Source organism: Vidua macroura, chromosome Z (genome assembly GCF_024509145.1).
Source record: "Vidua macroura isolate BioBank_ID:100142 chromosome Z, ASM2450914v1, whole genome shotgun sequence".
In the NCBI taxonomy this organism is placed as follows: domain Eukaryota; kingdom Metazoa; phylum Chordata; class Aves; order Passeriformes; family Viduidae; genus Vidua; species Vidua macroura.
The window spans coordinates 42,398,558-42,422,424 of NC_071611.1; the positions used below are offsets into that span (position 1 = coordinate 42,398,558).

Sequence of the window (23,867 nt, forward strand, 5' to 3'; positions counted from 1 at the left end):
AGAAATTTGCCTTAGCCTCAGCAAATTCTGTATTGCAACTTTTCTTTGATCCACTTTCTCTACTATTCTTACTCAGCCTGTGCTCTCCTAAAATTTCTAAAAAATGTTGCACACTGTTTTTTTTACTATCTTCTGCTTACTTTTGGCACTGGCAAAAGTTAAGGTTAAGCCAGGTTAAGCCAGGCTACTTTAGCAGTTTTTAAAAAATAAAACAAAGCCTATGAGCATACATTCTTTTGACAGCAATGACAAAATGCTTTAATTTCTTCCAACCCTTGAACAAAACCCGGAAGGCTCGCTAATTAAACAGCTCTGTCCCAAACTGATTCTTCTTACAACAATGCTTCCCTTGGGTGAACTCCACCACCAAGGTCATTACAAATTAGAAAATATACTTTATTAGTTAAACAATTCCTGCCTGACATCTGCTGCAATATTTAAAGAGTGCTTGGAGTCTAAAAGTGGCTTGGATGACAGCAGAAAGTCACTTGTTCCTACCGCTGCATCCTAAAATACTGCAGGCATTTCTGTCCCCCCACTTCTGAGCAGAAGGACCCAAACTAGTTTCACTTCATGGAAATAAATACAGCTTGGGGCAAGGGGATCTCTCTGTCCTGCCCCAGAGACTTCCGTCTGTGGGGATAGGGGGATATCCAGGACTCAAATCCCCACGGCATAGACACACGGACACCCACTGTGTTTGACATCTCTTGTACACAGGACCCTGTGCCCTCTGTGTGCCTTTGACACAAGTGCCTGATGGGTGGCAGACACTCTGTCCCTAGCTTCCTCTCAACAAGAAATGCACCTTTTCCCATGAGCCACCATGAGTTTAGGATGCCAAAACTCACGAGGAATTTTACACCTTTTTTTAAGATTTTACTATGTGTCTTGGTGAAAGTCACTTCTGAAAACACCACCTGAGTGCTTTCAAGAAGTTCCCCCCTTGGCGTATTTGTTCTGCCAAGTGTTCATAAATGAGACTGTGCTAATGTAGCTGACAGCAAAACTCAGACTATTAAACACTTCTCAAAGATCCTCAAGTGCTTTACGAACTTTAATTAATTGAACTGCAGGCCAACCCCACAAATTATTTGAAGAGATCTTGAACCTTCCTTCCTTGCTCAAGGACACGAAGAGAGGAAGGGAGGACCAAGGTCTGATGAGAACCAAAGCATCCTTATTATGCCCATTTCCACTTATCCACCACATCAGCTCTAACTAACAGCCAAAACCCAATAAACTCAGAATGGCTGGGATTTCACCAGGATGACATTAATTCAGTCACTTTTTGTAAGCTCTATCTTGCAAGCCCAGCAATAGCTAAAGAATCTGCAGAACATGGAGCAGACAGCACTGTGTCTATTTTTAGGGGAAGTTTGGGGTTTGGAATGATGTGACTATTAAGAGTTCTCCCAAAACAGGTTGATTTGTCTGCAAGTTTTACTTGTCAAAAGCAATTGTCCCAGCTGTTTGAGAAGGCAACCCTCTGTGACATCAGTGTGAAACAGAGGGGCAGTGGGACCTGGATGAGCCCCTGACTGCCCTGTTCCTTTGGCATCCTGGGTTCTGCCAGAACTCAGCAAAAGGCACCTTTCTTTTGCCAAAGGAGCTGACAGAGCAAGACCAGGCAGCTGAGCTCACAGATGGCCCCAACCTTCAGAAGCACTCGCTGTGGCTTGTCCACATTGTTGTCAACAGTTTTCCCCACTGGGCTCTGTGGGGATCAAGGGGCAAGGAGAACAGCCTGGGATACCCAGGTGCTGAGCCAGGCATGGACAGGTTTTTCTATATGTAACGAGGCAGCTGGGATGTCAGGACTCCTCTGCACAGTTTTGGACCCTCTTAATTTACAAAAAGCTCTGGAAGTTCTGTGACTGTCAACTCCAGCCTGGGGAATCCCAGAAAAGAGGGAAAAGTTGAATCATTTTACAGAGGAAAGCTGATTGCACAGGGTAAGGGTGTAAAGAGTACACTGAGTTGATCTTTAGAAGAACCTGGATCAATACTCTGGAAATATATCTGACTTCCTACCGTGAGACGATATTCTTGCAAACACAGCTGGAGGTTTGCTGCTAAAGACACAAAGGCTGGTGCTGGCAAAGGAATGATATAGACAGGAGCACACATTGGATGGCACAGCCTGTTCTGAAGCCTGTTCTGACAGGACTTGACACCCCTCTGCTAAAACATTCTCTTCCATCAGCTGAATCTCCTCACCACTTGCTCACTTATGGCACTGAGCAGGCTAGGCCAGATCCATCACTTTGCCACCACACTGCATATCATCTGTTTTAAATGCTTGTATCTTTCAGGCTGGCTGCAGTCAAAAACCCCCATACATAACCAGCTGTGCCTGAACATCCCTCTTTTCTCTCCACATGTGCGGAAAGTTTTAGTTCAGTGTTCAGTGTCCCTTCAGACCTAACCAGGCCAGTAGAAGAAAGATAGTTTAATAACATCACAGCAGCAGAGTCCATTTCCATCCCATTTATAAGTTGCGTGGGATGTAGTTACATGTTGGTTTATGGTCAGCAGTAAGCATCGGAGTTGCTCCTAAACTCACAGTTTAGATTGCTTTGTCAACAACATCCAATTTTGCCTTTAAAGAAGTTCAGTAAAGAGAAATGACAACACCCATAACTGCATGGAGGGCTGCTGCTGGCCACCAGGAGCAGAAGGAGACATTTGAATTCACACCTGAAGGACGGGATGCCATCCAGAGGGACCCAGACAAGCTTGAGGAGTGGGTCCATGTGAGCATCATAAAGCTCAAGGCCAAGTGCTGGTGCTGCACCTGGGCCAGGGCAGCCTTCGGTACCAGCACAGGCTGGGCATGAACAGACCCAGAGCAGCCCTGCCCAGAAAGGCCTGGGGGTGCTGTGGGTGAGAGGCTGCACATGGCCCGGCCATGGCACTCACAGCCCAGAGAGCCAAATGTGTCCTGGGCTGCATCCAGAGCCCCGTGGGCAGCAGGGCAGGGAGGGGATTCTGCCCCTCTGCTCTGCTCTGCTGAGAGTTCTCAGGAGTTCTGGGCAACCTGATCTAGTGGAAGGTGTCCCTGCCCAAGGCAGGGGTTTGGAACTAGATGGTCTTCTAGTCTCTCCCAGCCAAAACCATTCTATGACTCTGGTCCACACCGCAGTATTGCTGACTGCTGATCAGTCCACAGCTGGGATGAAGAGGAGAGCAGCCACATTTACGTGTGTGTGACTCTCCACTGCTTAAGTCTGTGTGCAGGCAGGGTCCATGGCAGACACTGTGCTCACCCATGCCCAGGAAGGTCTCATAAATCACCAAGGAAACTTATCCTGAGCCAACCTAATGACAACATGGAGAACTTCGACAGTCTCAGTCTGAAGTATTGCAGGAAATAGAAAGTGTGAAGCATATGAGAGATTCTTCTCCACAGCTTCCACAACTCAGCCCCAAACAAAGTGCCAGTTACTGTTTTATATGCCCTCTCTGCACAGGGAAGAGTCACATTTCTAGTGGCAGCCAGCTGCAGGAACCTTTTAAAAACCATTCCAAAGACTCTGGAGTGACACTAGTGTGATTAGTTCCTGGCCAAAGACCCTGCCTAATACAGCAGATTAGTAGAGTATATAAAACATTTGGGAGTACATAAATAAAAGATTATCATCTTGAGAGATTGTTTTCTTGGATCAGTTCTAAAAAGCCTGAAACTGAAAGACTCCACTTAAGAAAACTGGATATAAGAATTACAAGGGCGTAAAAGGACATTGCATTTACTGTCATTCAACTCATAGCTTAATGATGACCAGAAAGAAAATCCAGTAATAGATCCACGTAAGAGATGTTATCATCCTTCACAATTGGCCCTCATGGATGGGTGAAAAAAAAACTTCACCAAGTCACAGAGGCACATGTATCTCCTTGCTGTCACTCGAGTCAAGGACCCCAAGTCTCCTTATGTGTTAGATACTGTTTGCTCATTTACAGGAAAGTTGACATGGTGGTCAAGGGACAGGCTCTGATGCAGGAGCACAAGAAAACAGTAGCATGGTTTGTGTGGGAGGACTTGGGCAAGAGCTGGGTTCTCCTTCGCTTGATTTCAAAGAATTTTGCAAATAAAACCCAAAACTCAGAAAATATGTGAACTTTGGGAAACAAATGAACATTTGCAGAGCTTCTGGACCAGAGCATGTCTGGACCATGGCGACAACTGGGGAAAGCAAACTCCCTTCCCACCAGTCCCCAGTCCTTACCAGAAGCAAACTGAGTCCTCTTGCTCAAACAGGAACAGACAGAAGGATTTAACATCTCAGACATCCCACCCAAAAGGCTTGAGGCAATTTTAAGTACCTTGCTAGAGAGAGGAGCTTTGCCAACACCATTGCATGGAAGGAGAAGGGACAGCAACAAGGTCTGAAGAGAACTTCTGTGGTTGGGAGAATGCAGCTTATCCTTACCTTGGGCATCTTGCGCAGATTGGGAGAGAGCTTCAAGCAGATGGTGAGGCCTCGTTCATCTCCAACAATGATAATAGGGTAGACAGGATTAAACTGGACATGTGTTGTTTTATTTTTCTTCCTGGTCACCACTAGCTGGGTGCAGAGAGGTTCAAGCTTATTAATGTTCAGATCAAACACATGGGCCTGGGGGAAAAAAGCAAAGAATGCAAAAGGGATTAATAAGGCAAGCAGATCTCTCAGTGACAGATTGATGGCTGGAGAAATCAGAAAGAAAAGATTCTGTTGAAAAAACATCCCAGGCACAGCACACAATTACCATCTGTGCTCCGGGCTGTGGTCTTCTTTTAAGTAACCAGTGTGCAGAAGTCAGGTGCTGTTTGTGACAACTGCCCCTCTCCTGCAAGGGCTCACGGACAAGGACCACTTCCCTGCTGTGGGTGCAAGCCTTGGCAAGGCTCCAGCTGATCTGGACTGGAGAAGGCTCAGAGCCAGCACTGCTAACCCCACAGACGTTAATATCCCTTCTCAGTGTGAGTAATGAGACAAACAGGCATTAAATCAGAGTCTAACACAGACTGATGCCCAAAATGGGGAATGCTGTCAGAAATTCTTATTACTGCTTATTACAGAACTCTCTAACATTTTCAGCTTAATAAAGACAATAAAGACACAAACCAGTAAGTAATGGTGAAGTGATGGGAACAGCCATAGTATGATTAGAGTGTACCCTGGGGTAATGCCAGAGAAGAACAGGACAGCTTGGCAGCTCACTCCAGCCCAGACACTACACCTGCACACATGTCCTACTCCCACAGCATCAGGAAAAGTGCCAGGATATTAGCCAAACAGGAAAGGTGAGGGTAGAGGGAGAGAGGCCCGAGGGCCCACTCAGGTAGGAGTCCCACTGGATTTTAGACCTCTGACCCAGTGACACACACCTGCCACATCCCCAGCTGCACAATAATGCACATTTCATTTTGCAGAGGAAAGAGTGGCAGTTACTCAAACGAATGAATTAACTTAACATTATCTCCCAATAATTGCAATTAGCTCCAGTTACTGATATAGACTGCAAAGGCTAATAAAACATGATGTGCCTCTCTTGCCCAGGGCTGAGGTGAGCCATTTCCAGCATCCTGAATTTCCACCTGGTATCCACCATGAAGACTTTCAGCCTTATGTTTACCTTCCCTTTTCTGTCTTCAGAAAAACTAGGAAGGGAATGCTTTATGCTAACAAGTACAGTGAGAATATAGAGGAAATTAGAACTGAAACTACTTGTAAACCTCCTTCCAGCTGTGGCTTGTTTACCATCACTTAAGAGACAAAGGAAACATGTAATTTCAACAGTATGCCATGCTGACAATTTGCATCTAGGAATTACCTGAAATCAGACAATGCTACTCTATTAAAGCTTATTCCAAAGAGTGTGGAAGGTATCAAATCTCTACATGTACTTTCCCATTATGCACTAATGAGTCAGTGAATTTTATCTGAATCCATTTATAGCACAGAGCTCAGCCATGTGCAAGCAGTCCCAGGCAGTCTCATAAGCTGCTGTGTCTCCATAGGACTAAAAGTCTAGGAATTTGTGGTGTCCTTGGTCTGAGCAGGAGAAAAAGGTCTTACAGACACAAAAAATAAGAAAAGGAACACTGCCTCCAGACTGAAGTAAAATAAAATGGGAAAATGCTTGAAAAGTGGATAGGGTTGTCAAGACATATTTTGAAGAAATCCATGACAGTACAATTCAAGAAGGGAATACAAAGCATCAGCCACATACAAGGATTTGCAGTTTGGGGAGCCCTTCCCCAGTCAGCAGAAACATAGGTGAAAGCACAGCAGCATTTTTATCTGTTCAAATTACTAGATGCCAGTATTACATTGTGAATTTTGACCTGACACTTGAGGTCTCAAAGTCCAGCAAAGGTAACTTCAATTTCCTGCCTCTCAACATAAATCAAGGTGGCTATTCTGGCTTGTATTTTACACCTGCTCTCTTACTTTTTCAGAAAAGAAACAAGCACTCTTTCAAGCATATCAGTATCCCAGGAGCCACACTCATTAAAGATCTGATTTCTTGCCTTCATAGAATACATTTCTTATTAATTTAGTAATCTAAGAGCCTGGGAAATGCTCACTGATTGAGTAGCACCATTTAATGTTGGGGAAAAAAAAGTGACAGGGGATTAGTGGCCAGGTTTCTTCTTGGCAGCCAGGTCTGCACTGCTCTCTGTAGGGCTGTCAATGTACCCTCCACACACACATCCTGCCCAGCCTTGCACTGGAGAAAGATGGCATGGCCAAAGGCTCAGTGCTGGAGTGCTCAGCAATTTAAATTATTCTGGGTGAGGCTGTTTCTCAAATATGTCACGAACAGCCCAGACAAGCGCAATGCCTGGGACAAGAACTTGAAACCATCAGCAATGTGGAGAAGGTCAAAAGCAAACAAGTTTATGAATGTTCCTACTATAAAGCTCCTCTTTTATGAGCTTCTAAACAAATGGGCTTGTTTTCCTTTGCCAAGGGAATCATGGAAAAGAACAAACTATTTCAGTTCTTCAGATGGAAACATCAGCCTCCTATCAGCTGTCAGATACACCAGATGGAGGGGTGGGCCATGGGCACTGAGAAGGACTTCAGAGGCTTTGATTTAGAGACTCACGGTTACTCTTAGGAGAAAGGGAAATGGGGTCAGAGCAACACTGGTTTTGATGCTTTGGGAGTAGACTAAAAGAAGCACAGGGCTTCCCTCAACACTTGAGGCAGGTTAATAGTGCTGCAAAGCAGCAGAGCTGCATGTGGCCAGCACCATCTGTAGAGCTGCCTAGGGCTTTTTGCGCAAAGAATGGAGACTGAAAATCTGCAGCTTTCCTTGGGACTCTTAGTCTCTTGAGTTCCCTAGTCACAGAGTCCCTAAACCCCTGCTCTGCTCACTCTGGTCCTGAAATTAAGGATTATGGAGTGGAATCCAGCTGAATCTCCTATCACAGAGAATCACCAACAACACACAGTTTTCTCTTCATCCCACTGCCATGGTGGCCCCTGCCCCAAGACCACTGCTTGCACACAGGGATGGATGGCCTCTTAGGTCTTGCCAGATGAGCCCTCTCAAAGTCTATGACCCAGAGAAGAACAACCATGACCCACACAAGTGCTACCCAACCCAATGTGTGACTCAAGTATCAAATTCATGGGCAGCCAGGATGACCAGAACCAGAACCACGTCCAAACCCTCCTTCATGGAGCACAGGTTCCAGAGCAGGCACCCATCCAGCAGCACCCAGATGTAGCAGTCAGAGGCCCTGCAAGGCCTCCATGGCAGTCACTAGCCTAAGATAAGAAACGCAGAGTCATGATGAGTGGACGAGTGCTGCCCCTCTTCTGCACATCAGACCCCTGTTATCTCTCTGTAAGGCTATAGGTCGTATTCTCCTCAACCCTAGCCACTGGACAATTTCCAATCCCCCAGTAGCCTACTTCAACCCTCACCTCTGCCCAATTTGACAGAACTGTCACTGGAACACTTTGCAATAAAGGCATCTCTGCAGAACTCCATACAGACTTCTCCTCTCTCCATCCCTGCGTCTGCTGAGGCACTTAGTGAGCACTGAGCTGAAATCACTGAGAGCTGAACTCACTAGAGTTGAAATCACTCCAGAATTGCTCGCTAGGTCTCCTGTGGCTGGGAGCTAGCCCGAGGGTCCTGACAGGCTGAGCTGATAAAGCACAGCGCTATCCAGGACACCTACTGCGGCAGCTGCCCAGGGGGCCAGACAGACCCCTGGGACCCCAGGCCACGATACCCAGACAAGAACTGATACGCAGACACTGCCAGGCAGCTGGTACAAAAGGGCATTTTTAGAAAATGTTACTTGTGTCATTATCCTTTCAGAGTTTACAAACCAGGGAGAGTTCTCTTCTTTTCTGCCAGCTCTGCATGCCTCTATTCATGCTGTCAAGGCTGGTCCCTCACTGCAGGTGCTGAGACCTGGGGCCTTCACATTTACTCATTCACACTCATCCAGGAGCAATTTAGAATCTAAAGAGTGATGGTTTCAAATCTCCGGTTTTCAGACCTCAAAAATGTTTCCATTTTGGTATACATCAGCAGGGAAGGAAGCAAAAGCCTCCTGACAAACTCATTTCAATACCTTCTGCAGATTCCGTAGAAACAAGTGAGGAATCTGGAGCGCCTGCTGCTTGCAGGCCAAAGCAGACACCTTATTTTTTTTCTGCTAATGAGCTAAAAAACAATGAGTAAGGGCATTTCAGTTCTTTTTTACAGAGTACTTAGGAACAATATATGGTCACTTGTTTAAAGGAACATAAATCAGACTCCAAGAACAAGAAACAAGGAAAAAGACACAAAGAGAGACGTAAAAGAAATCTGAAAATGTCTGAAATAGGAAAGTGGAAGAATTCCCTTCTGTTTCACACACAACTACAGGAGAATAAAACTCTGGACAGTAACCAATTCTCTGACAGCAATTTTATTTACGATCCTTGTAAACCTCCATGCCTGCTCCAAGAAAGTGCAGGAGCATCTTCCAAATGAAGCCCAAGCTGCTGAGTTAAGCAGCTCCTTGCAGCATGGGGATTTATGAGTTGGTATCAACCACAATCAAAAGACCTAGACCCACAGGACTGAAGTGCTGGACAGGCTGGTAGTAGATAAGCCAGGCAGATATTCAAAGTAAATTTCTTGATGGAAGGGCAGCAATTCTGCTAAGTCCCTGAAAACAAGTACTGAGCCCATTTTTCTCTGAGGTGGGACCAAGTGAATTCTGCAGTTTCTGATGCTTTTTATCTACTTAGAACAATTTTAAACTGCCATCAGAGTAATAACAGAGTTTCTCTTCATGCTTTATGTACAGGCAATAATGGATCTAAGTCTATTGTGTCACCATTGCAGAAAATGTTTGACATAAATGAGCTGCTTTGATGCTTGACTTCCAAACAGCCAGAGAAGAAATCCAGCTGTCTTATCCAGACCAACAGCTTCTCTGTCTATAAACCATGCTAATGTATTCCACCTCCTAAAATCCAGCTGTTCCCCACTGCAACTCCATATAGCTCCTCTGCAAGCATGGCACTGTGCATGTCCAAGGCAAATACCACAACTCCAGCAACAAACCACATTCAGAGTTTTGGACTTATTTTCCCCACCTGCTCTACCAACTGCACTTACAGCTTGGAAGTCAGCCCAGGTTCTCATCTGCTTGGCACCTCTGGGTTGACTTGGACTCCTCTGTCCTCACACCCTTTTGCTCCCTGCCCTGAGGCAACAGGAAGGGAAATGCAAGAAGATGTGGGGGGAAGCAAAACCCTCGACAGAACTTCTCTGCCAGCACAACAAACTACTTGATTTTTGTGAGTCATGAAGAAGGGAGGTGAAGAGCTACTTTGACTGACACTGTCTTTATTTTGTCCTCAAACCCCTACTGAATTTGCCATCACTGGAGCCTTTCCTGTACTTTTATTCCAGTCTTACAAGCCTTCCTTCCCCAGAAGTGGGCTGGACAAGGCTAGTGTGTTCAAAAACATCCTGATGGCATCCAGAACCAAGACTGGGGGAAATATATATATGTGTAAGAATAAGGCAGATATGCCTGGTAACTTGGCAACAAAGAATAAAATCAGTGTAAGAGCAAAAGGTGGGGGATAATTTAATACCATGCTGCCCTTTACCAGTTGACATCTCTTTCAGAGCTTAGCTTTCATTGTCCTTTTGATTGATTTACCTAATTTTCTTGACTGAATCATGATCCCTTATCTATTTGCAAACTCCAGAGATGATTTGTTTCAAACTCTCAGGTAATACATTTAACAAGTGGGCAGGCCACCCCCAGACTCTGTCTAGCACCATGGCAGCTACTGGAGCATGCCAAATGCACAGGGCAGGCAAGGCAGCCCAGCTTGCTCTGCACTGGAGACCTTAGTTTGTTTGATTTCTATACTGCCACTGTAGCAAGAACAGGTTGCAATACAGTTAATTTTCTCTAGCAGGACATTTTTCATTTACAAATTAATGTTGCAAGACAGTTCTTGGTCCCTTTGATATGCAGGGCAGTCAGGGTCCTGGCAGGAGTAAAGGAGACCTGACTCAGAAAACATTCATTGCCTCCCTGCTTCTGCAATGACAACACAAGAGTCCTGATCCTCAGTGGTCCTGATCATAAAATTCATGGCCTTTCACAGCACTTTCATGCAACTGGTGAAAGAGCATGCTCCAGCTCTGCTACAGGTATGTTCAGAGGCAGCCTTCTGCTTGGAGGATGAGCAGGCAATGTGTGAAACCTACTTCTTGGGCTGAGTCAGCCAGGAGCCAGCTGCATGTTCTGAGGTATGGGAGAGGGCTAAGCACATCTCTATGTCCTGCAGCATCCCAGCCCAATGACACAGCAGGGAAAAGAATGCCCGTCACCTGACTTAACTGTAGGGCTGCATCTCATATCTTTTCCTCATTCAGTAAGACCTGGGTCATTCCCAAATTGATATGGTAGGAAAACAGCATCAGCCTTAGGTGATTTGACTCAGCTCCCACAAGTCAGTAAGAAATCAAAGCCTCAGCATGTAGAAGAGCCGCTATTCATTCAGACAAGCTGAGTCTTGGCCTCTTCTGGAAACCCTAAGACATTGTTTTGCAAGAAAGTGCTTGTTTATCCAAGCTAAATTCTTTGTCAGTCACCAGTTCTGCCAGCCTGGCTCTCCCCTGAATGCCTCAGTGATTAGGATAAAGCAGTATTCCTGAAGTCAACCTGTAAGCATTGGCTACATTCCCTTCCTCTGATCTACCAGCCTTGTTAGTCTTAAGAACAGCATTAGATTGGTTTTATGTGATACAGCCTAAGTAAAACCTTACCACACTGCCTGCTCCTTGATTTACCAGTGCTCACAAATGGAACAATCCAGGATTTGTCCTAGGATCTTTATGGGTAGCTTCTTTAGGCTGGATAATCTCTTCTGCACTGTCACAGTACTGAATACTGGGCAAAGAGTCTTTTTTTCCAGTCTTCTGACAGTTCCTTACTCTGACATCCACCACAAATACTTGATAAAGAACAGGGAGATGGTTTCAACCAGTCCATTAAGTGCCCCAGGGTAAATCTGCCAAGGCTGAGCTACCTGAATACACACCCCAGTTGTGTCAGTCCTTCTGTGCTCTCTCTGCTGTGACCCACAGTCAGTGGGTCATTCAATCCCTGATGTCAGGCTGAAGTTTCATTCTTCTCATGCTGGCAGGGTCCTGGCTATGCACTGCCAGAGAGTCAGCACTGCAGGCTGGGGCAGGGGCAAGGGCAAGGACAGGCAGTGGCACAAGAAAGGGCAGCATCACAGCTGATGGGAGAGGAAGTCACTGGTCTCTGCCACCTGCACCCCATAGTATGACAGCAAAGCTGCTCACAGGACAGACACTGAACTGCCATGGTTTGGAGTCTGGCATTTAAAATTAACCCACACAGATTGCAGGTCATTATAAAATGCCAAGGAAAAAAAAAAATCAAGGTTCAGGAGCTGCTGTCTCTGTACAGAAGGATCTGACACACAGCTGGAGGCTCTCAGTGGCCAAAACAACAAAAGTCCAGACTTGAAAATTCAAACCTAAGTGAGGAGCCATTCCTAGCAGTGAATAAATTAATTAATTAAGACCAGAGAGGGGCAGCTTTATAAACTCTTGCATATTCACCTGATGGACTCTGTGCTCCCAAGTAGGTCTTTATGCAAAGTCTAACAGATTAATCAACACAGAAAATCTTTTGAGATGCTGTTGAAGTAATTTTTTGATTCACACATCCATGAAGCAGAAAAAGGCCAGTTTGGTTCCAACTTGGTTCCTGTGTGCCTGAATGAACTAGTTAATCTCAGCGGATCAGTTTTGTCAAAATGCCATATTTCATAATCTGAAAGAGCAATGGATTTAGTAATGAAAAACTGGCCTGTGAGCCTCTCTGCAAAAAAACAATTCCTGTAAAGTCATCAACAAAAGGGGTTTAAATTTGACTTTGTACTGAAACTAACTACAGTGCTGATAAAGGCACCTCACCTGCAATCAGTAGCTAATGGATGTGAGTGAGCAGTAGTGTCCTGAGATGCCTGATGCTCATTTTGAGGCTTGAAGACCACTAGAGCATGCTATGATGGGATGGGGGCTACATCAGTATAGAAGTGAGGGCTCAGAGCCTGCAATAGTAAACCAAAGTCCAGGCCAGCTTTATTCCCTAAAAATAGCTGCTAGTGGAGAGAAATGCTGATGTACAAAGAGTCTGGTGGCAGAGGGAGGAGAATGGGGAACAGTCTAATTGGCACAAAGTGAAGGCAGCATTAATTTTGGGACTCTGACGATCTATCTCATTGAGCATTGACATGCCACCAACCCTTGTTCTAAAGCTGACTCTCCAGCAGTCCACATCAATCTCAAAGATTCAGCAGGGAATAAGAATGAGCCTTTTAGGTTTTGCAGTAGAAGAAAATGAACAGTTTTACAAGAAACAGCCACTTACGCTGCAAATACAATTTCAAAACCATTTTAAGAAAGTTCCTACCCGCTTCAGCCTACTCAAAGGTCCTTTTGGGTGATGGCAAAGAGACTTAGCCTCATTCAGTGTCTTTATACCCTTGCAATTGCCCTGGTCACAGTGCTGAGAGCCAGGAAAGACCTTGTCCCAGCCCTGCAGAGCTAGTGGTAGCTCCATAAGGTATGGATAATCCCCCTGGGCTACTGCAGAAGGGGAGGAGGAAAGATTCAAATGCAGCAAGGGCATTTGTAGTCATGTTCACTGTCCTGACACCTCTGGGCAAAAGTATTAACAAATGAGAGGCCTGTTGGCACCCCTGATTCATGCTCTACAAGGAGAGGCAGAACTATGTCAAAAATACCTAGGGAAATATTTCCAAGCCTGAAAGGTTTAACAAGCCTCTTGTCTGCAAAATCATTCATGCTTTCAAGATAGAGTTTGGCTTTTGCTTCAAGTCCATGCTAAATGGGCAGCAAGTTTCTGCAAATTGCTCTGTGTACATTCACACATGTATATAGTGCCAGCACTAAGCAAGCGCTTCTCTCTTCACTGAGAAAGGATGGGCATCAAGACCAGCTGGCATGTTGTCCTATAAGTTAGATTCAACAGAAAGCTGGTCTTAAAGGTTTCACATTCAAAACAGTTGTACAAACAGTACAACAATAGGTTTATATAAGCAGGAAAGAGCACACTTGCTTCCTGAGCAGCAGCACAAACCATTAACTAACTTCCTGAAGGTTTGGGTTGTTTGAAGTATTTCACATCTTGAAAGGTCAACAGTTTCACTAATGGGGAAAAGCCCTGGAGCAAGTGTCTGACCAGTTTTCTCTGCAGAGTGAATACTGAGATGGCATTTATCTTGAGGCTATCAATATTTACTACAGATGGTTATAACAGGACCTTCCTCTTGCTGCACTACTAATGAATAACACAGCCCACAAAAACATGAGAACGAATGGACCTGTACAAGCCTGTGGTAAAAACCCTGGGATCCTCCTTTTTACACAGGACATTTCATAGGGTCATAGGATTAGAAGGCAATTCATGTTGAAAGAGACTCAACAAAGTCTCTAACCTTCTGCTTAAAGAAGGGTCAACCCTGAGGACCAATATGGTTTTTCAGGGCTCTGTCCAATCTGGTCTTGAAGCCTTCCACAGACAGAGACAGCACAGCCCCTCTGAGCAAGCTATTTCACTACCTGACTGCCTTCAGAGCTAAAGTTTTTCCATATATCTGGCCCAAACCCCTCATTTCAACTCACTTCAGCTGTTGTGTCTCAACATCACTTCATGTGCTGCTGTGAAGGTTTTAGCTCGAACTTCTTAATGACCTCCTTGAAGGCAGGTCCTTAATGGCAGGCTGCTGGGCTCCTTCTCCAGACTGAAAAAACCCAGTTTGACCACAACATCACACCCATTGCTTAGGGCAGCCTATGGCCCACAGCCTGGGATCCAGCCAGGGGATCCAACCAGAAGGACACTTGTGATTTGAGTCTTTGGTTTTTTTAACAGGTGTAATAATTCATGCATGAATTCACACAGAAGTGGAGAAAATGTCAACACCATTTCCTTCTTTAATGGAAGTAAGTAAAATAAGACTAAGAGGAAATTTCAGGTATGAATCCAAATTTTACATGTTTCAATTATTTTTTTATACTTTAAATGTAAGTTTAAGATGGACTAACAGCAAACTTTCAAAAGCAAATACTTCTAGATTGAGGAATTCAATCCTTTCCATTTCTCTGCCCTCTGTTCTTACATTAAGCTGACCAGTATCTCCACATTTCCTGTACCCTAAATGGAAGTGTCCAGGTATTCATATCCACCTCCATATTTTTTTTTTATTTCCAAAGTGGGTCTCTCAAACCAACTAGCCTTTTTCTTCCTGTCAGGCTTTTACCATCTATAGCATAAAGGTGTTCTCTTTTATGAATCTCTGTTTATGATCTTTCTGAAATAAAATGATCAGCAAGCAGAGCAGGAAACTAAGGAAATTAACCAGAACATGATGGAGAGCAATAGTAGCAGTTATTATCCACTGCACCAGTGGTGGAATGTGCACCCTTGGGTTATTTATGAAGAGCAGTGCTGAGCAAAGCAGATGCCCAGCTGCCAACAAACACATTTTATCATAATGACCCTGATATTTACAGCTTTTATTAAATCCCTACCTCCTGGATTCATGGGGATTGAGAGATTTTTATATACTAAAATGCCCCAATTTTCAAGTCAGTCTTAAGGGGCTCATACACATTTTGGACACATAGCATCAGCTTGAATAAGGAAAAGTGTTTTACAGAATATGCCAGGTATCTCTTGAAGACTGCAATTAGGGCCTGATTTTAAAACCACCTCCAGGCAACCTTCAGATTTTGCAGGCATGATTATGTGCAGATGCCAAGACAGAGGCTGTTTGCTAACAGGAGGCTTTAATGTTTTATTTTCTGGCTTCATGTTCTGTATTTTTCTGTTCTGGAGAATCATAGAACATCCTGTTAATACAGATTTTTTTTTTTTCCCCAGCATTAATGGAGCCTGCCCTTTGTGAGGCACTGAGATATTCATAAGAAGTTCACTCTGCTACAAAATGAAATATGTCCAGAATAGAAAAGGCTGTAAACAACTGTTTATTCCACTTCCACTACAGATCTAGAAGGTTCTGTTAAACAATAGTAACTAAGCTATGTCTCAGACACATCCTGCTGCAGCCATGGGTAGTAGTTAACACAGAGACCCAGAATTCTTATCTGCATCAGCCCTGGCCAGCCTACTGCAATAGGAAGGCAGCTCCTTCCTGGATCTGTCCTGCTAGCAAGCCCAGTTTTGGGCTGCTCCTGGCTGATGGCTACTCTTCTCAGAGTTTGGGACAGACACCATAAAGCAGAATTAGATCCTGTTAAATTAGGTTCTATTTAGGATTACTCAATTAGATCCAAGGATAGCCAAGTGAGATACCCTAGGTGCAGTGCTGCCAACTCAAATGGGCTTTTGCCTTATCAGTAGCCTCATATAGACTCCAATCCATGGAATCTGTGGCTAATGTGGCTAGGACAAGCTGTGGGTGGGATGGGAAGACCCCAGAGTGCCAACTCTTGCTAAGACCACAACAGTTTCTCTGCAGGAGGTAAAGCTCTGAAAAAGAACTCAAGTGGCATGAGGCATCTCTAGAGATGAATTCACTGCCAAAACCTGACCACGTAAGTAGGAAATCCAAGTATAGACAGTGTTTACCCTCTATCTGTTCATGCTGCCCAGCATGTATCCCTGCCTGCAGACATCTTCATCCTTTTCCCCACAGTTAAGCACCAGGACATAACTGGGGTACCCAGCTCTCAGCTCTGCTTACCCTAGCACTCAATCAAAGCTGTGACTGCCAGCAGAACCCTTGAACACACAATGTCACTTGTGGAAAACAAGTCTGAGGATGTGACTGATGCACTGAATACACTCACTGCCTTCATGCAGGCCCTTCATTTGGTGTATTGGAGACTGGGGACAGACAGATTCACAAAAGAAGAACCCAATCTTGACCCTGACTGTGAAGGAAGAGCATCAACATTCTGTAGGCTGTGGCATCCTGAGATTTCCAGGGAGAATAGGTGACCAGTGAAGAGATTTCTATTGCTTAGGAGAGACAAATTCACAGCCTGAGCCAGCATATCAGTGAAATTAATTTGTTGCTATAACATAAAGGTTAAACTACAATAAAGTAGCCAAGGCATCAGTTCAATGATAGGGATACATAAAGGCTATCCTTTTGCTAGAGTAATTCTGGCCAAACTGCACCGACTTTCTAGTTTATATCAGCTAAACATAAAGCTCATGGTATTAGAGCAATGTGCTCTTACAGTATTCAACAAGTACTGATGGATAGCTACATGTCCTGGCTACTTGCCAAGCCCAAATTAACCATCTGAGCTACTGCAATACATGCCTAGAGGCAAAAGTATAACTGCCATCATGCCAATATTAGGACTGGTCTACAGATTCATTACCAAACTATTACTCTTAGAGACAGCCTCACATGATGGAAAAATGTTGATTTTATTTAACTGTAACAAAGTTCTATTGGCTGACCCTGGGCATATTACTATAAATGATTTTTAAATATCAGTGTAAGTATATAACCACTGTATTCTACTGTTGCTCTACACCTTTAAAGTTCAGAACCAATGCCCTGATGTCAGCTTGTGTAGGGCAGTTCTGATCTGGAACATTATCTTTCCATCCCCAGGGACGTACCAGGGATTTCATATTGAGGAAGTTCAGTGTTTTAGTCATGCACAACCATGTGCAAGCTGCACACCTTCATTCACATGGTTAACAGGAGAGCAGGAAGGGACTTGTATGTATTTGCAACCCCTACTTTGAGAAGGACTGAGAGATTAATGCCCAGGGATGTGTATGCCAAAGGCAGGAAAGCATAGGAGAGGGTGGCTCCCAGCTGGTGGCTCCCTGATATGCCTGGCCAGGATTGGGATGGCCCCCTCCCATGCTCAGCCCTAATCTCCTTTGACTTTCTCTCAGCTTGAATCAGAGCAGTGTTGTTCCCAGCCTCTCACCTGGCCATCAATGGTGACTGCAGCAAACACTGTGGAGGAGTAAGGAGACCACGCAACATCCCCTACAGCAGTACTCAGGTCATAAACAAACAATGGAGTCCTATAAAAAAGGACACAGAGAGAAAAATTCATGTAAACATAGGCCACTCTGGAAGTGTAACACTGAGCCATGAACACCTGGATGTTGCAGAAGTGGGAGATGGAGTATTTCTCTATGACAGATAACAGGCAGGGTCTGAGCCAAAGGCAAAGCTGAGCACCAATACAAATAGGTCAGGATTTGCTGCAATGAGAAGAGAAGTAGCATGTTTCTTTCCTCCTTTCTTTCTTTCTGAAAGCATTTTGAAAACTTCTTCCCAACAAACAAAGATGGAGTCTCTCTGGTTAATATTAATAATCATATGGGAAAAAATTATCTCCCTTCTGACAACATTGAATATTAGAGCAATATTGGCAACAGGAAATATATGACTGACTGATTTACAACAAAATCAATTTCCTGATTGAAACCAGACATTCCTTAACCACTAACCCTGAATTTCATTCCATATTTTAAAATGTTCCTTTTTTTTTTTCTTCTCTGGCTCTTAGGAGGTTTCTGGCCCCTGAAGATAGAAACCCGTCCCTGACATTTCTCTGTAGCATTTCTCTGCCACAGTAGGTCCTGCCTGAAGAAAGCCAGATTTGAAGTAAAGCAGTCAGGCTCTGGGCTGACTATGCTGCTTGGCAAGTTCATGGGGCAGCCGATGCTATATCTTATATCTCATACCTGGGGAGTACAAACCTGAGTACAAAAAATAAAACAGCAATTAGCTGGGAAGGAAACTGAGACTAAGGTATGAGTAGAGTCAACATGTGCTTCTGGTATGTCAGGCTGGACCTCCTCACCCACACCAGGACTCAGCAGGACCTACTTGATGGTGTGATCCCAGATCTTGACTGTCCAGTCAGAGCTGCAGGAAATGAAGACTTTCAAGTGGAAGGGATTCCAGCTGATTGTGTCCACAGCCATGTGATGGGCTTCAAACACATCCAGAAACTGGCTTGAATAACTTTTTGAACACTGCAATGGAAAGAACTACTCAGTAATCAGAGCTAGACCTCCTGAAGCTTAAATTCATGTAGGAAGATGCCTCTGATTACTTGTATGGCCTCTCAGGATCTTCTGGGCTGGCTGTGAAGAGGTAGCTGGTACCCAGAGGTGCTACAGATAATCAATAATTTAGCACATGCTGTTTCACCCCACTTGCAGGCAACATCCTGCTCCCCTCTGCAACACACAGAGATAGGAATTGAAGTTGTCTGGTTGGATTTAAACAGCCAGACCTCAGAGACCATTCTCCACTGTGGGAGCTATATTGCCTTCCTGCCAGCCTGGGCTCTTGCTGTGCTTCTCCTGTGTAAAAGGTTCACAGGAAAGGCAGGGAAGAACATCGCTGTGCTGCTTAGGAGCACTGTGAGCTCAGAGTACCGTGTACTGCTCAGAAGTACAAATGCTCACAGCACTGTGTGCATTTGAAGTGTCACAGTTAAAACCTCCAGTAACGGTGTTTCAGCACAAGAATGTCTTACTGGTCCCTTTGACTCTAAGGACTTTGGAAAGATGCTGTAAGTCCTCTCCTGTCACCACCCTGGACAGCCTGCTCAGAGAGCCTGTCCCATCATACAACTCTGCAGCTCTTTCTGTTCTGCCACTTGAGACTTCCCAGAGCAGTGTGAAACCCACAGAGGTTGTCCAGGAGTCAGGCATCTCCCTGACAAGCCAGGGGACCCCACTGAATGGCAGCCAACAGCAACCTTGAAGTGGACAATGCCTACACAGACATGCAAGGGTCAGACCAGCAGCATCACAGCTGTGGGTGCTGCTGAATTGCAAAATGAAGGATGCCTTTAAGAGCTGGAAAAGGAAAACATTTGGGACCCTTGGAAAAGTCACTTTGTATGTGAGCCTATGAAGCAGGGAGAAATTACAATCTAATTGGCTGCAAGGGGAATTGATCCAGATCCTGTCAGTTCTGTGTACACAGAAATTTTTGGTTATCCTCCCCAAACCTCCTTCCCTCCAAGCATGTTAGAGGCTTCCTTTACTAGCAACAAAGACTCCATCTCACATGAAATGTCCTTTTGCTTGTGTTTTCACACAAGCTGTATTCATACAGCAGCTTGGAGTTAGTTTCAGGATTTTCTGTTGGTTTGTCTCACTACTGTCACAGCAATGACTTTTCATTATTCCCTACTGAATGCAGCACCACATCATCTGCCCAAGCAGCAGGATTGCTGAAGTGCTACATAACTTTAACCCTTGCAAACCAAAATCTAACTAATCTTAAGGCTTAACTGTTTATTACAAGTGACACTTACTGTCTGGGTACTGTTCACTGTTGCAGGCATTGGAATAAGGGTGCTAAACCATTCCCACAGTAGCAGTTCCTACATCCCTGAGAGCCTTGTTATGGTAGGAAATGGAAACAAGAAAGTGGCTCATGTCCCATTGAGATTTACTGACAGTATCTATAGCTTGCTAATAGTTTATTGCATACACTGTGTTGCTGCCCTTGCATTTAATTGTGGAACAGAAATCCTCTTTAATGTCATGTTTTGTAATGTTACTTCATAATTCTTAATGTTCAGCTTTAGAAAAATCAGTATTTGGCTTGTTTTGAAAGTCATTTTGCTGGAAACAACATGATGGGTCACAAGTAATTAACACAAGAGAGCAGCTGCTTTGTCCATCTGTCCTTTCACGTGTGTGTCTCTAATACCTAAAAACTTTGAAAAGGGAGGCGTTAACCAGATTTGTCTGCCTCCAACAGAACTGTAATGCTCAGTGCCCTATTCTCAAAGGCTTGTGGGGGCTAAGCCCTTGATCAGTGCAGCTGTCTGGGCACTGGTACAGGAGATCACACTCTGGGCTGGAAAGGGATCTGCATTTTTTTCTATGAAATCAGCAGCAAAAAGATTTTTGTAGGGCATACTCCTACCTGTGTCCCTTGTGAGAAATGAACCTTGCATGTGTGCTCTAGCCTAAAGGCATCCACTGTGTTTTGGCAGTGCCTGCCAGCCCCATACCACATTAACCACAACCCTTATCATTATCTCTGAGTGCAAGACAGGGCTGCTTTCTTCCCAAGATGCATTTTGAAGAAACACCACAAACTTGAGAAAAAGCTCAGAAAAAAAGTATGACTTTAACGAATAAAAACAGTTTCTGAGCTAACTAGAACTGGCAAAGTCTTTCCCTACTATTCAGTTCAAGAACCCTAAGATTATTAGATATATCAGTATGAAAACAGAACCACTGGAATATGTGACACCTAAGTCCTGACAGGAGAGCTTTGAAGGGGATGACTAGATTCAGAGAGAAGGAATTTGTGCAGCCTCTCTGATCTTCTAGAGCACTGCTCAAATTTGCTGGGAGTGTTTTTCTCCTACTTAAATGATGTGTTTGAATGGTGAACAGTATTTATATAATGAGACAGAAATGCAAAAATACATCTATGGCAATACAGAAAACCAGTCAAAGATGACTCTTGACAAGGCTACAAAACATGTGGGAGGAATACTGGGAGAAAAGGAGAACTCTGAGGACACAAAACTTATGAATAATCTTCATCAACAGCACTTCAGTTTACACTAGACGTTAGTCTGACACAAAACTCTCCCACATACCTGGTGAATTGGTGGTTACTACTGTCCTTATAAGGTAGAGAGTTTCTTCACTTCACTAACAGGAGCACAGAGAATCTACACAATACAGAAATCCAAGAGCAATTTTTTTCAGAGAAGGTTTGTATCTGGCAACAGAAAGACAGTACTGCCCAACATGGGCACTTTCAGGCAGCTCAGGACATCCAGATGCTCTTTAGAAACCAGACACAAACGTGTCCCATGTTGTGGTGGACAGTCTGTCACCAGCTACACCAGATGTTCTTCTGGTTTTAACTCAGTTACTGCTTGTACAGGTCTGTAACAGAAATGCTGAGATTTGCAGAAAGGCTCACAAATAGAAACCAAGGCACATGAACACATAGGGAGGAACAATAGGAAATGGTATGAGAAAGAACCTATGGTAATTGATTAAAAATTCTGTCAGTCCAGGAACTAGACAACCAGACAGAACACGACAGAAGCCCCAAAGATAAAATGGTGAGAAGATGAGGAACAGAACTCAAACCATAAAGTATTCAGACACGGAAAACAACTTTGCCTAATACAGAGCAAGGATAAACACTGAGGCAAATGATCTCTCTATTACTAAAGGGTCACTGGAAGTCAGACCTGCCCAGAAAACAGTTTGTCATCCTGTTTTAGGGAAAACTCAAGTGATGTGATAAGGATTCAACAACCACCATCCTTTGTCGTCTGTAATAATAATAATAATAATAATAATAATAATAATAATCATAATAATAATCCTGTCCTGAACAGAAAGATACAAATGTTCCAGTACATAGTATAAGAGAATGAGTATGAGTGGAATTAGTTTTGTTTAAAATTAGAATAACCTTTTCTTCTAGTCAGTCTTGCACTAGGTTTTATTATATTCGTTACTCTCAAGAAAGCTGCCTAACACTAAAAAAACCAAAGCCTTTCTTACATGAGTGTATTCCAATTTCCTCACAATTTTTTCTATTGAAGGCATGAGTGTATTCCAATTTCCTCACAATTTTTCTATTGAAGGCCTGTTTATTGGAAGTTATTCTGACCAGAGACTTAGAGTCACAATGTTTCAACACGAATCTCAGAGACCATACTTTTTGATGTCAAGCTGAACAATTCCTAAACAGCCAGTAAGATATGCAAAAAAGCATTCAGAATTGTGTTACAGAATCATATTAACGCAGAAACAGTTTCTCCTCTACAAAAAAGGGCAATAGATTAGTCCATGTGTAATTTAGATAATGATTTCTTGGCTTCAGAAACATTATTAACGAAGCCATTTTCAGAACTTCACCATAATTGTTCTGCAGCTAAAGAATTAACATATTTTCATACTATTTGTGGGCATTCCTGCTTTCTGGGGAAATGAAAAAAAAGTTTCTCTGGAATTCACTTTCCAATTTATTTAATAAATAATCTAAAATTTAGCCCAAGGGGAGAGCAGCCCGTGTTTGATCCCTGACTCAGACAGCTCGTGAGGAGTCTGTCTGTTTCACTCAAGATGCAAGTGCAGCATAGAGATCTGAACAGCTCACTCCTGCTCAGTCCAGCCACAGGACTTGAGAGCTACTCAGGTTACTGTGGGGCTGTCATTGTTCCCAGTATCCAAGTGGAGCAAGGCCGCAGGAGGCAGCCCATGGGCAGCTCCAGTAAGGGGTTCAGATGTGCAATGTTTCAATAAAGTATGTGATGAAGGTGCATGGTATTCCTTGAGAAATGTCTGGAGCAGCAGCTGACCCCAAAACTTTTCAAACTGCTTATAGCAAGCTCTTGCGGGATGCCAAGGGTGGAACCACTCTTCCCCATGTTTTTTGTAGATATTGTGAAAGCCTGCTACACATAAGATTTCCCTATGTTGACCCCTACAGTCTGATTGAAGATAGGCTCTTCCTGCCCATGGGAACAACAGGGTTTTATAAGGCTGTGTTGCACAATGTGAGAATGGTCACTTTTCACTGAGGCTCACAAATTCAAGAATGTTGCTTCCCAGTAACCCTGACAAAGAAAGGGGAGATGCTAAGTATCAGTGTCTCTCCACATTTGTCCACACAAAAATGCTAAAATATCTGCATGGTTTCATGGCTGGGATCATTTATTATGTTAAAACCCCATCCTAGTTCTAGTTTCATTGAAGATTATTTAAGGCAGAAACACCTACAGCTTTTTCAATGTCAAATTGTCTCCTGACCAGTGCTCCTCCATGAAGAGTTTCCTTTCTTGTATAACTCAGCCAGGACACAATACTAAATATTTCTCCTGATGGCCCCCATCTCACACTGATATCCACTGCCACACTCACCTACATTCATCACTCACCCAATCACAGAGGAATTTAAAACCTGTGGTTCCTTACTGCCTTTTGATCAGGACTAAACACAGTCTGCTGTATTGGTCTGTGTCCTACAAATGGGATGGGATCTTGACTGGTTGCAGACTTAGGATTTATTATCTGTCTGTATCATACATGCAAAAAGTAAGAGACACAGGAAAATAACATCTATGTAACTCTAGATCAGAGACAAGATGGCAGCCCATGCAAAGCCTTTTTCTACATCTTCTTTGAACTAATAGCATGAAAGAAAAGGTGTAAAGTCATTATACTCTAACCAATAAGAAAAGGACCCACGTGGGTTTAACATTAACAAAAGGACTTCTATGAACTTCAAACAATACACAATAATTCATTATTT

At 43.8% G+C, this 23,867-nt stretch overlaps 1 protein-coding gene across 6 annotated transcripts in view; it reads right to left on the bottom strand.

The window, feature by feature from the left end:
• The window catches only part of DNAI1 (dynein axonemal intermediate chain 1), a 138,909-nt gene that overhangs the window by 24,266 nt on the left and 90,776 nt on the right, over window positions 1–23,867 (bottom strand). For 5 of the 6 annotated variants that reach the window (XM_054002477.1, XM_054002474.1, XM_054002478.1 and 2 more), the window contains 3 exons: window positions 18,432–18,580; window positions 17,518–17,617; window positions 4,434–4,619 (listed from right to left, as the gene is read on the bottom strand). In XM_054002477.1, the coding sequence (XP_053858452.1) occupies window positions 4,434–4,619; window positions 17,518–17,617; window positions 18,432–18,580 (435 nt within the window). The remainder of the gene's footprint in view (window positions 1–4,433; window positions 4,620–17,517; window positions 17,618–18,431; window positions 18,581–23,867) is intronic. The other variant, XM_054002479.1, reaches the window with a different exon arrangement.